Source organism: Abramis brama (genome assembly GCF_963993115.1).
Source record: "Abramis brama genome assembly, chromosome: 11".
Classification (NCBI taxonomy): Eukaryota; Metazoa; Chordata; class Actinopteri; order Cypriniformes; family Leuciscidae; genus Abramis; species Abramis brama.
This window is the reverse complement of record NC_139973.1, coordinates 12,408,184-12,421,698: the sequence shown is the minus strand read 5'-3', so window position 1 is coordinate 12,421,698 and position 13,515 is coordinate 12,408,184. Positions and strand designations below refer to the sequence as shown.

The 13,515-nt window shown below is 37.8% G+C and overlaps 2 protein-coding genes across 3 annotated transcripts in view; one reads left to right on the top strand and one right to left on the bottom strand.

The window, feature by feature from the left end:
- cyfip1 (cytoplasmic FMR1 interacting protein 1) overlaps positions 1 to 12,901 on the top strand; it is a 39,774-nt gene extending 26,873 nt beyond the window's left edge. For both annotated transcript variants that reach the window (XM_084128006.1, XM_084128007.1), the window contains exons 24-31: positions 4,054 to 4,197; positions 4,798 to 4,888; positions 6,444 to 6,574; positions 9,558 to 9,630; positions 9,744 to 9,838; positions 11,227 to 11,465; positions 11,542 to 11,689; positions 11,780 to 12,901. In XM_084128006.1, the coding sequence (XP_083984132.1) occupies positions 4,054 to 4,197; positions 4,798 to 4,888; positions 6,444 to 6,574; positions 9,558 to 9,630; positions 9,744 to 9,838; positions 11,227 to 11,465; positions 11,542 to 11,689; positions 11,780 to 11,944 (1,086 nt within the window). In that variant the 3' untranslated portion in view covers positions 11,945 to 12,901. The remainder of the gene's footprint in view (positions 1 to 4,053; positions 4,198 to 4,797; positions 4,889 to 6,443; positions 6,575 to 9,557; positions 9,631 to 9,743; positions 9,839 to 11,226; positions 11,466 to 11,541; positions 11,690 to 11,779) is intronic.
- On the bottom strand, positions 286 to 2,741 carry fndc9 (fibronectin type III domain containing 9). The gene is made up of 2 exons (XM_084128020.1): positions 2,603 to 2,741; positions 286 to 1,198 (listed from the first exon to the last, which is right to left on the bottom strand). The coding sequence occupies exon 2, from the start codon at positions 1,096 to 1,098 to the stop codon at positions 415 to 417; it is 684 nt and encodes a 227-aa protein (XP_083984146.1). The 5' UTR covers positions 1,099 to 1,198; positions 2,603 to 2,741; the 3' UTR covers positions 286 to 414.
- Positions 12,902 to 13,515: the final 614 nt, after the last annotated feature.

Here is a 13,515-nt window from a genome sequence, read left to right as displayed (position 1 = left end):
TATAATAAATATGATTATTATAAGTATTAAAAAGTGGGTGGATTTTGTTTTTATTATAAATTATTACAACAACAAAAATAATGGGGGTAAAATTTTATAATTTAACATAAACCTAAATTAATAAATTCTTATACTGAATGCATTAACTCATGTTTACAAATTTAACCTTATTAGAAAGGTATACCAAAACAATACTTTGTGCACCTTAAAGTCCAGTACAGTGTAAGCTATGGGGCCTCCCATCAGTTTCCTTGGTTGATTAGCTAATGATGTTTTCATCTGACATTTAAATGCTAATTTAACCCCATCAGCCCAGCCTAATTGTCTGAGCCTCATTTCCTCAAAATGCTTTCCACCCTGTTGATTGTCCTCATTGTGTAAGTTCTAATAGTTAGAATTTTGGGGGTCAGTATATCACTTTTGACAGCCCAGTTTTTCTGACTCGGGGCCAAATCTGTGTTTATTACTTTGTGTTCGAAGTTCACGACTCTGCTCGTTTGCCATTTCTCTGCCATGCTCGACTCGAAAAGGATTCTCGATCACCGTTGCGTTCTGAGAGTCCTCCTCCCCGCAACCGGGTGTATATAGACTTTTTCTTCCTTCACTTCCCATGTTCCCACCCATGGGGGTCAGAGCCAGATGTGGATGGTTCGGACCTGGCTGGTTTCCTCTTCCTGGGTCCCTCTTTGCTGGACACATGGTGTGGAGACATCCCCAAAGCAGAGCCACAGCAATGATTAGCAAGAGAATGCTGCTGGCCAGCCAGACTCCCATCGCCAGCTCCCTGCCACTCCCCCCGAGCTCAGTGCCTTCATCTAGGGTACTAAAGACCTGGCACTGCTCTCTGGTGGGATTGGCAGACTGGCAGGTGACACAGAGGATGTATGTGGTCTGAGGACTGAGGTTGCCCAGACTGGTGGACGTCTGGCTCACAGGAACCCTGTCCTCGCGCAGGAAACTCTTGCGCGTGTAACCCATCAGAAGGCTGTTCCAGTTAGGGTGATACATGACGCTGTAGAACGTATCCACACAGCCTGGAGAAGACGGCCAGCTGACGATGGCAGAGGTGGCGGTGACGTTCTGAATGGTGATAGGCATGTTGAGTATGTCTTTTAGGTCAAGACTCAGTGAACTCTTATGAACACACAGTTTGATGATGAAAGCTGGTTTAAGACGACATGTAACGATTTTGAAGAATCTGAAAGAAGAGGGCAAAAAACATTCATTCAGATAATTTCTATCCTTGAATGTGGTACAAAAAAGCATGTTCCTAAAGAATTTTAAAACTTCAATCATTGGTTTCAGAACTGCAATTGTGTTTGAATTGAAGGGCTTTGTCAAAAGGAATTAATCAGTAACATTGATGGTAACTGATGGTTGAGAACGGATATATAAAAAAACGCTTTGCTATAAACACGTTTTAGCCAATTGCAGTGGTCAATACATTTGTATCTCTTTTTCTGTTCTTTCTGTTCTTTTCTGTCTAATTTGTCTTTCATATTGTGATAATTAACATTGAAAATGGTTGAGTAGGTAACACAAGATGGCTTTTTTTATGGTTATAGTCTCTTTTGTCATTTCAGTTTTCACTTCTATTCAAGTACAATTGCCCTGCACTAGTATGGTGTTAGGTAAAGCAGATTTATCTAGTGGGAAAAAGCACCGGTTATTGAGTACAAGAGATTTTTTTTTTTTATCCGCCTTGATTACATGGCATCTAATTTTTTTTCCCTCTCCAAAACTATGTATCAAGGTATCTAAAGCAGGATTAAGTGAATTTCCAATTGACGTAACATCCATATATCCCCTTGCCAAGAGAGAAGTTCTTAAGGGATTCTCTCGAGTCATTGTAATTGAATGGCATTACAGCACAATAAATATAGTTTTGAGGTTAAAATTATATAAATGTCATGGTTTAACAAATAAACTATATATTTAGTGTCCACTGTTTTAAGACCAGCCATTGATTATGCATGGTCAAACACTGATTCATGATTATTTTATAAAAAAAAATAATTTCTATATCTGTAAATTTTATTTTTTCTAAAATCCCCTGCTTCAACTCTTAGAGAGCAGACAGAGATCTCAGGATATTTATCTTTGGCTTAAAATGTGAATTAGTTTGTTCATTATAGTTGCCGTGTTTTGTTTCTCTTGCTGCTCATGGATTGAGTTTGTTTGAAGCCCATAAACTCAATCAATAAATCACCACATTGGACTTGTGTGGATGAGTGGTGAACCTTTATGCTACACATTCACACTGTAATTACTCGGCAATCAGCACTGTGTGAAAGCTTGAACACTAATAATTTTGATCTTCCAGAAGCACACTGTCAATAACACTCAGACAATTCCCTCATGTCTGAGGAAAACAATGTATATCCCCTTGCTCTATGCACCTGTCACTCTTTTCAATCTGTTTCAGATCTGCATAGTTACTAAAGATTGATCTTTAGTCGTATTTTCAGACAGTACTTAAATTGGTATTTTACCATTCTTTACAGGTAATCCACAATTTAAAAAAAAATCTTTGGAAATCTAACAGAGACACAGGTGTGTCTGGGAAAACTGAAATTGAGAGGTAAATGAGCAAAAATCCTACCGTAAGAGATAAGAGTCGTCACTTCATAGACAGGTCGTCTCGCTGTTGCTGACAGAATCCCCCTGAAGCGTGAGAGTGTATGACCTGTAGCTTTCTGTTTGGCATGGCTCAAGTCTGCTTCAGAAAGGGCTCCACATCCACACCGCTGCACAGAAAAGCTCCTCTTTCTGATTAGAGCAGCAGACGGCACATAAAGCAGAGAGAGAGTTCAGTGGGGAGGGGGAGACGACACATCAGTGTTTTGCGTAGACTGCATTTTAAACAGAATTACAGCTGGGAGAGCGTGAACTCTCTTGCTTGTCCTCTGTCTCTTATGCATCCTTTCTCCCTCAATCATTGGAGGAACACACCGAGTTTTTCCTCCCCCACTGTGCTTTCAATTACTCCCTCAGACTGGCGACCTGTCTCCTCTGACTCACTGCCACAACACCTACGGACATGCATGCTCATGCATTTATGATTAATCTTTAATAGGTCAACATAAAAGTACTGTTTGCTAATTAGAGAAACAGAAGGAACTTGTTTCTTTCCAATTATTACTTTCTTTTTTTTTTGCTGTTTAAAAACTATTAGTTTATTTTAATTTTAGTAACGTGACACCAATAAACAAAGGAAGCTTAAAAAAAATCATTGGCATGTTGTAAAGAATGTTTAGTTTAATAGGTCTAGTCCTTGAGAGCCAATTTTGAATAAATTATGAGATTCATTTAGTGTGTGTGATTTTGTTTGTGTGTGTGTGTATATGTATATGTATATGTGCATATATTAGTTCAGTCATGAGCCAGTCCTTACCATGCAATCTACAAGCAATCACATCATTAACATGTGGAGAAAGCTCATTGGCCTCTGCTGATTCTGCAGCCAATGAGATTGCTTGCTTATTATTCAAATAGTCTGGTCTGGCTAATCCTGCACTGCACTGTCAGATTTACTCTTAAATCCTCCACCTGTAATCCTCCACCTGTCTAGATCTACTACTTTGGGATTTCTGTCTATTCATGCAGCAGCAGCATATCTTACATGCTCACAGCATACACTCCATGTATCTATTGACAGTAGCAAGTCCATACTTGCTCTGCAGCAGCTGTAATAATAAACATTGCAGTAGAACATTGCCATACTCATTAACATGCTAAAACTATTTCAAAAGTTGTCATGATTTAAATATATATATATATACACACACCCTTTGTTAGTTTGACAGCACTGGGGTAATGTTTACATTTTTGATGAATATTCAAAGCCACAGCTGGTTCTGAGCTGTGTTGTTGGGTATGAGCTACAGTAATCAGATTGTTTTTCTGAGTAATTAACTCTATAATATAATAATTTTGTTACAGTTACTGTTCTGCTATTACTTGTTTTACATAGACATAAACAAAGAGTTGTAACTAACAAATGAAATTATGCCTCAACATAAACTCTCTCTTTTCTTTTTTATAATGATTCAGATCTTGAATTTGGCATACAGTAGCATATACAGCCTCTACCGGAACTTCCTGGGACCTCCGCATATTAAGGCTATTTGCAGACTTCTGGGATACCAGGGAATTGCTGTGGTGATGGAAGAGCTGTTAAAGGTCGTCAAAAGCCTGGTATGTGCACAAGCATTCAAAATGAAGTTTGTGTATGGAGATCTGAGGGCTTTTGCAAGACCCTAGACATCATCTATTTTTTAATCCGCTGCTTTCAAATGTGTGAGAGGAAATGCATGTTGTATTTTGTATTTATGTCCGCCCACGTTCCTACTAGAGCCTACGAAGTGATGCCTTAATTTGAGGGGTTTTAAACTGTAGAACATATCAAGCCACCTTTATTTATATAGCGCTTTATACAATACAGATTGTTTTAAAGCAGCTTTACAGTGATAACAGGAAAATGATCCAAGGATGCAAACAGTTCATTTGGTCTGTACAGCAGCTCTAAAAGAAATCAGTGTGGTGCTAGCAACAAGCAAGTTCATGGGTTCGATTCCCAAGGATTGCATGCAATGATACGGTGTATACCAAATTTATAATGTCATGATGCATCACATAATTTATTAAGAATCTTAATTGAATCAGATCATTGTTAGAGCAAACTTTTTGTACCACCAATCTTTCTTTAAAGGATAAAGATTGTCTTTTTCAGGATGTGCTGATATTAGCAAACATTTGTGCTGAAATCACATCGTCGTCTTGTTCTTTCCGATGCAGCTTCAGGGCACCATCCTGCAATATGTGAAGACCCTGATGGAAGTGATGCCCAAGATATGCCGTCTGCCTCGCCACGAGTATGGCTCGCCAGGTGAAAATCACATTCCTAAACAAGCCTTTTATTTTCTGACCCAAGAGAGGAACTTTGACCCTGTGTAAATATAACCAAGTAAAAGACAAGCACTACATTATTAAGCTTTGATAAGTCCAACTGTGCTGCTGGGCAGATTGGTAGTCTGCAGTGTCATTCACACATTGGTGTAAGCAGAGCTTCCGCAGCAGATGCTGTTTTTTTTTTTTAAAGACGTAGTCAGACTCCTCTTGATTTGAGAAGGTTTGGTAATTGCCTCCCGCCATCTTTTCCTCTCTTTCTTTGTTATTACATTCCGGCTGACCATACTGAGAGGGTGCACTCCATGCTGAAATCATGGCTGTGTCTGATTATGTGGCCTTTCAGACAGCCTGGAGAAAAAAATGAAGTGGGTGGAGTAGAGAGAGAGAGAAAAGCAGAGGGTATAAAAATGGCAAATGGTCTGTTTATGTAGTTAAAAGCTTCTGCTTGTAAGATTAATACTTATTCTTGGATTCTTGGCAGGAACTGGCATAACGAAAGAAAGTAAACTTAAAAACAGTCACTATAGATTCTTGTGGCTCTTCTGAAATTTTTTAAGATTAAATATATGGGGATGAAACCACAGAATTTGGATGTAGAAATCAGTATTGAACACACACACACACACACACACACACACACACACACACACACACACACACACACACACGCATATTAGGGCTGCCAATAGATTCACATTTTTAATCGTGATTGATCGCACACATATCATGAAATTGAGCATAAACCATGTAATTTGTTCATAATTTTCTATATACAGCAAATTAAACTTTCAGATTGGACAATTTTAGTCATTTCCAAAACTAAGACATAGCACAACTTATTTTGACATGCAAGGTCATCTTATTTTTCTATTCAACAAAACTATGTATAACACTGCTCTGTCTTCACTCCATGAGTTAAATATAGACCTACACGGATTCAGTTCAATATAGACAGTTATTTAGTCAAGAGCAGTGGGTGATTTTTCTTTTTCTTTTTTTATTAACACTAAACTTTGTTTACGAGAGTACTTGCCTTTTTTGTGTGTGTATTAAACCGTTTAGACACGTATCTGATGCCCAAAGTAGGTAGCCAAAACTTTTCTTGTCCGTGCGCACAGAAAGCCCCCTGAGGAACAGCTCATCAAGCTTTGTAACTCTTTTTTTTTTAATATTAAGCACGTGCTGCATGTCCCGCACTGGCTGCTTTTTACAACACTCGCGTTACAGGATTTGGACATTGAGGGCCATAAACACACCACTTTAAATGAAGAAACTGAATGTGGCAATTCGCAATTTCGCGTGCTTGAGTAATTTATTTGTGTTAGTTGTGTTAAATCATTTTAAAGCATTAAAGATTTTGAATTGATCACGTGTTAACGCATTAACCTTGACAGCTCTGTGATCTATTAATATAAATTATGTGCAAATGCAAAATTGGTCCAGGGGAATACTTTTTAAGATACTTCAACACTTCCTAAAACAAAATGAGGCTGTCATTACTATAATACATGATTTTTGTCTTCTGGATGCAGGAATTCTGGAGTTCTTTCACCACCAGTTGAAAGACATTGTGGAGTATGCTGAGCTGAAGACCGTGTGCTTCCAGAACCTGAGGGAAGTTGGCAATGCGTTGCTCTTCTGCCTTCTGAGTGAACAGAGCTTGGTATGATACAATTCTGCTGTCACAACTTCATCTCTGGCCACTCTCATCACCATACTGCAGAAAGTTGCCCTCACCACATCACTAAACCCTGCCTTGAAAATGTTACTGACTAATCCTACTTTGTCATCATCTTTTCTTTAAAGAAGACATTTCATCCCAAATAATATCTAGTAATTTCTTTTTACCACTTTCAGCACATAAGCTATGCAGAGGGTTAGTTATCACACATTCCATCACCAAAAAGATCTTTTTCAGTAGACTGATAATGTGGTTTTGATATTTTTCTTACAGTAAAGAGTGAGGGGTAAGAGAGCGTAACTAATTAGCATCTTCCTTTGTGATTTGGTTTCTTTTATATTCTCTTCTTTGTGCTGAGATGAGTGACACATGAGACACAGCTTCACTAAAGTCTTCAATCATGAATGAGTCTCTACATTTTTATTTGGGAATTATTCACAAAGGTGAAGCACAGGTGAATTCCATTTAATCTGCCACCTGTTCAGTGTACAATGTCTGACTTTGACACACTGTTGTCATGGGAACACATCTGCAGTTTTGTTGCATGTGGCAGCACTATAAATTTCTCCATGTCAGTGTTCAACCCTTTTAAGTTGCAGATCAGCTTCACCTCTTTCTCTTTCTCTTTCTCTTTCTCTTTCTCTTTTGAACAACCAGCCCCTATCTAACAATGCTCGGTATAAGATAATGGTCTTACAGAGTACGGTTTATGTCATACTTTACATGAAAGCAGTGCACATTTGATCAAATGTCCATTACAGCTCACTGCCTGCATGAGCGTGCCGTTTTTTTGTTGTTGTTTTTTTGTATAGAGCTGAGCTGTTGTTTCTGTTACGCAACACTGTCACTTTAAAAGCACAACTAATGTGATCTTGCTGTTATAGTTATTGTCGCATCGCAAATAAGCATCGACTTTGAAAAGAACAGAAAATAAGCAGCAAAGTCTGAATGGTAGCAATTCAGTTTAATCAAAAGTGATGAATTATCACACACTTATGACACCTTTTTTTATATCTAAAATGTTTTAAAAATGAAATGTTTGTGCCCCCAAAGACAGGCCATTTGGCTGCTTGCAAATTTTGAATGTCTGTTCCACAGCTCTTAATGTGTTTGGGTTGATTTGTAATTTGTTAATGAGCTTAGCCCCTTTAGGGCACAAATAGGGAAGCAATGCTGCCTTCACGTGCTATTGGAATTATCGTAAATACGAGTTTCCTCGTTAAAGATTGGACATGAATGGCCTCTTGAGTCATATTAACCACTGGGAAGCGCTGGGATAATTTTGATGCCCAAGTTCCCGAGTTGGATGTGACAAACTTTAAACATGGCGGAGAGGAGAACGATTGCGGCTGTGACTGTTATTCTTTATCAGAATCGTCAGCAAGCAGACGATCTAGACTTCAGCCACATATTTTCTTTTTATTGGGGTAGTTGACATCTCCAACTTTAGGTTAAAATTAATTTATGGATGAGATAAATTGTATATTTAGGTGCTACATAGTGATATTTTTTGTCATAATATGAATTCCCTGAAGTCCCAATTTAACACCTAGATATATTTCAGTAATGTGAGATCCAACACTGTATGATTAATAATTATGCAGTATAACATATTTTGTCCTTGTGTGCCCTTTCGATTCTACATTGCATTGTCAAAAATGAATGAGAATAATAAACCAATAATTAAGCTTATCTGAAAGGGTTCAATTAGAAAACACACACACACAAAAAAAACATTTTAGATCTGTTTAGAAATTGGTTGGGTTTTGACTGCATAATGGCTGAAACATCCCTCCAGCACGGTTGAGAACGCCATTCACCCAGACACTCAAGAGGCTTTTCACAGATGTGATAAGCTGCTGTTTAATTGTCAACCATTATTCACAGTTATGAAAGTTACCCAGAGAGATTCTGTCTTCCACTACAATTAATCTTCAAATTATATAGTGTCAACAATCAAGGGCTGTCTGTTAAAATATAGATTTGCTGGAGAAAGTCTCTATGCATGTGTGAAATTACCTGCTCTGCCTGATGGCAAGGTCAGTTCAATCAGGTCCGTCGGCTGTAATTCTCTGCATTTTCATTGAAATGTCAACAGCCTCAATTGAACGGCTCCTGTCAGTGGTGTGACTGCATGGCTCCATCTACTGGAACCTGGTTACCATAGAAATCTGTGCCAAGGATTTCTAAAAGGCTTCATCGGACATGCTTTTTAACGCCTTTTTTTTTTTTTTTTGTGAGGGTATTCATTATTTCTTGAACAGCTAAATTGAATATTTATCTAAATGCATAATATTATCTATATAAAATATTAATCTCTCTTGCTTGTATCACTCATTTACTAATGGTTACTCCATCATGCTCGCTTATTTTTGTTTAAAAGTAGCTTTTGTTCAGTTTTAGAGATGAATATCATGAAAACAATGTACTGTATAGAACATATGTTATTTACATTAACATTACAATAGCTAACATGAAATGTTAATGAACTGTACTTTTACAGCATGTATTCATGTTTATGGTTAATGTTTGATTTCTGTTTCTCGGTTAATTTCTACATAAACTACATTTTTAACATTTCAAGTTGTATAAATCTAGTCAGATTATCTTTAGTTTGTATGTTATGAACAGTAATAGAATTAAGAAAAAAAAACAAAAAACATTAATCAGGAATAAATAATGTTAGTTCATATCTATTGCATTAAGAAACGTTAAAGAATTGAACATTATTGTAAAGTGTTACAAAAAACAAAACAAAAAGAACCACGAACATTGATCCAGTGATTAATGGTTTCAGTGCTTCACCAACATGAGCAGGATCTATCCTGGTCATATTGAGAGCTAAATGAATGCACCAAAACTCTGTGATTATGCATGCACTGGACGCTTGTCTCAGACTGCTTATTTGAATTTAACTCAGGCTTTAAAAACCATCGTTTCTGAAATTAGTTCTGCTTTCATGTAGTCTCAAGAGGAGGTGTGTGACTTGTTGCATGCAGCGCCCTTCCAGAACATCTTGCCAAGAGTTCACGTTAAAGGTAAGCTCATGTTTATGTATGTTTCCTGAGGATATTCAGTATTTTTAGCATACTTCATGTGAGAAGTTCCTCAAACATATCCAATAATCTCTCTACATCCAACACTTGTGCAGAAGGGGAGCGTCTGGATGCAAAGATGAAGCGTTTGGAGGCCAAATACACAGCACTGCATTTGGTGCCTCTGATTGAGCGTCTGGGAACCCCTCAGGTGGGTGAAACATCACTGCACCGACAGCCGCTTTAGTCGTGCTCTGCTGCTTTACCACCTCCAGCACACACACCTACTTATTGTCATTAGCATCTCCAATTACTCACTTAACTGCTGCTTTGAACTCATCCCAGAGCCTTCCAGATTGTTGTGTTGTGTCAGTGGTAATGGGTAAATTGATTAATTTAAAATAAAAATGGTGATTTCTGGCTAAAGGTTACTTGAGGAAATTAGTAGTACTTTATCCTTCTAATGCAGCTATTATCGTTCACTTTTCATTATATTAATTGGTATTTCTACTAGGGCATTAGTAACTGATCTCTTGCTTTCTTTTTATGCTGCGTCTGTGCCAAAAGTCTTTTCAAAGTCCAAAACCTATTTCTGCCACATAAGAAAAAAAACATGCTTTGGTAACTCATGCTTGTTTTTAGATAAAAAAAAAATGAAATTGACACAATTATGAGACAAACAATTTTGAAATTTACAGTTGAAATTCACTCATCATTGACTTTTCTTAAAAATTTCAACTCGTCCTAATTGACTTAATATATATGTCAATGTATTTTGACTTAATTTTGACTCGTCACAATTGACTTTTTATATCTCATAATTATCTCATAATGTCAACTTTGTCATAGTAGTAATTTTTAAAAAAAAGCAGTCGTAACCTAATGGTTAGCGAGTCGGACTTGTAACCCGAAGGTTGCCGGTTCGATTCTCAATACCGGCAAGAAAATGTCGGTGGGGGATTGAATGAACAGCACTCTATTCCACCCTCAGTACCCACGACTGAGGTGCCCTTGAGCACGGCACCTAACCCCCAATCGCTGCAGTGAATGGCTGCCCTCTGCTGTGTGTGTGTTCGCTACGCACTGTTCCTAGTGGGTATGCACTAACTTGGATGGGTTAAATGCAGAGGTTACCACGTCACGTCACTTTTTAAAATTCTAACTAGTCATAATTATGATTTACCAAAGCATAATTATTTCCCTTATGTGGCAGAAATCTGCTTCCATAGTTATATTGAATGTTTAGGAAGTTGTAAAAGTGAAACAAACAAAAAATTACTTGTAGGTACAAGATGTTTGACCTCAGACCACTTTAATAGTTCCTGTCAAAGACATGCCAAACAGGCAGTTTCTCAGAAAATGTTTGTATTTGAACATAGTCTTGTCAGAATTGTCTCAATACCACTTAAATGTTGTGACAGTGCCACCTACTGGTCAAAATGTATAAATAATGCTAAATATTCATGGTTTGCAGCTATATTTGACTTTTTTTAATTCGTAGTAAAGTCTTTGTAGTCAGGAGCTGCAATGTCTTGATGCGGATTTAAGTGAGCCATGCTGGTCTGATTTTAATCCATACCCTTTACAATCACTCATCAGCAAATTGCCATCGCCCGTGAGGGTGACCTGCTGACTAAAGAGCGCCTGTGCTGCGGTCTCTCCATGTTCGAGGTCATTCTGACTCGCGTCCGTGGTTATCTGGACGACCCGATCTGGCGCGGACCATTGCCCAGCAACGGCGTGATGCACGTGGACGAGTGCGTAGAGTTTCACAGGTTGTGGAGTGCCATGCAGTTTGTGTACTGCATCCCGGTGGGAGCTCACGAGTTCACCGTTGAGTGAGTGGAAACTGATCACCGGCTCTTTACAAAATTAGGATTTTGAGCTTTTTAAAAGATTTTGATCCTCTTCCAGGCAATGTTTTGGAGATGGTCTGAACTGGGCCGGTTGCATGATTATCACATTACTCGGTCAGCACAGACGCTTTGATATCCTGGACTTCAGCTACCATCTCCTGAAGGTGCAGAAACATGACGGCAAAGACGAGATCATCAAGAGTGTGGTGAGTTTTTCGAAATGAGTTTGGTGTATTTTTCATGTAACTTCTGCAATCAAGACACCAACTAATCCATTTGTTTCCCTCCTACTTTAGCCACTAAAGAAAATGGGTGAACGAATTCGCAAGTTCCAGATTTTGAATGACGAAATCTTTGCCATTTTGAACAAGTACCTGAAGTCTGGGGATGGAGAGAACATGCCAGTAGAACATGTCCGTTGCTTTCAGCCTCCGATCCATCAGTCATTGGCCAGTAACTGAGATTGCCGTACATTTGCACCAATTAGAAGTGGAAGAGATGGTAGAGGGAAACATATTTAGCAACAAGTTTATCCTCAAGTTTAGGACCAGTTTCACTGTCACATTCTTCTTAAGGAAGCCTTTCTCATGCCAGCCTGTAGTGTTCACAGAGCCAGTAAGTTGCCTTGCGATTAGCTGAGAGATTTGGTATGCACCAATCAATTGTACCATTATTGGTTTTGCACGTCTCAGGCTTTGGTAAACTAGGCTAATGTGTTTTAAGATGATGTAGACAAACAGTTTTACTTAGTGTATTTCAGGTTGATTTGTTTTGTATACACACTCGTGCCTTATTATAGATAAATGACTTATCTTTTATATGTTAATGATAGCACAGCACTACTCATTTTCATGTTTTATACTTGGGGAAAGCAGTGGGAAAGGGTTGGAAAATGGCCAAGTGGGTTTTATCAACTGATTATTTAAGCTTTTGCTGTGGTGAGAGACCCGTGGTATATTTTCTATGTGGTGTTGAATGATTGCATGCAAGGTTTTTTTTCTTCTTCTATTATCCTGAATAAAACTTTAAAGGGATAAACCACCCAAAACTGAAAATTGTCATAATTTACTCACTCTTGTTATTCCAAACCTGTACCAGTATTTTTGAAGAATATGGGTAAACAAACAGCTGATGGTAGCCATTGGCTTCCATAAGTATTTTGTTTTCTACAATGGAAGTCAATGGCTCCCATCAACTGTTTGTTTATCCATATTGTTCAAATATCTTCCTTTGTGTTCAACAGAAGAAAGAAACTCGTACAGGTTTGGAATAACATGAGGGTGAGTAAATGATGACAATTTTCATTTTTTTCAACTATCCCTTTAAGCGTAACCAAGTTTTTACTCTCAATAAACGTGCCTTTTAGTATTTGAATTATGTAATCAGATTTTAATTCAATAAATATGTATCAAACTTGGTTTCCCTGGCTCTTTCTTTACAAAAAAAAGGTAAGTGGGTTAAAGGACTAGTTCACAAAAATACAAATTGTCATTAACTCACTCAGTGCTCCAAAAATGAAAAAGGGGGGGGGAAACCACTATATAGAAGTCTCTGCCAGAGGCCCTGAACCAGATAATCAAAATCTTCAAGATGTGTGTTGAAATAGATTGGAAGTAAATTATACATTTTGTATAATTTTATACAAATTATACATCTTCAGGGTCTCCCCCAGAAGAGTTGATTGGGTTGATACTATTCATAATCCGAAGGTAGCTGTGTGTAATAATCTTTTACTGACAAAAATAACAAGATATTAACATTTCAGATACTTGAATGAGCTCAAGCTGAACAACACTGGTAAACTGAAGCACATTGCTAGTGGGTTAATTCTCACCCAAACGCATCCGATACGTACATACAAACAATATAAATGTAATATTACAGCTTGCATATGTACAAAATGACAAATGAAACCAACTTGTACTAAGTTGCGTGCTAGTAAGACTGTGATGATGTGAATATGCACTGGATACAGATAAAAACTACTGCACAAAGAATTCACAAAATTATATTAATAAAATGGCGTACTCAA

Excerpts from the sequence above, each read along its gene's own strand:
- fndc9 (XM_084128020.1), bottom strand. The coding sequence starts at position 1,098 with ATGCCTATCACCATTCAGAACGTCACCGCCACCTCTGCCATCGTCAGC.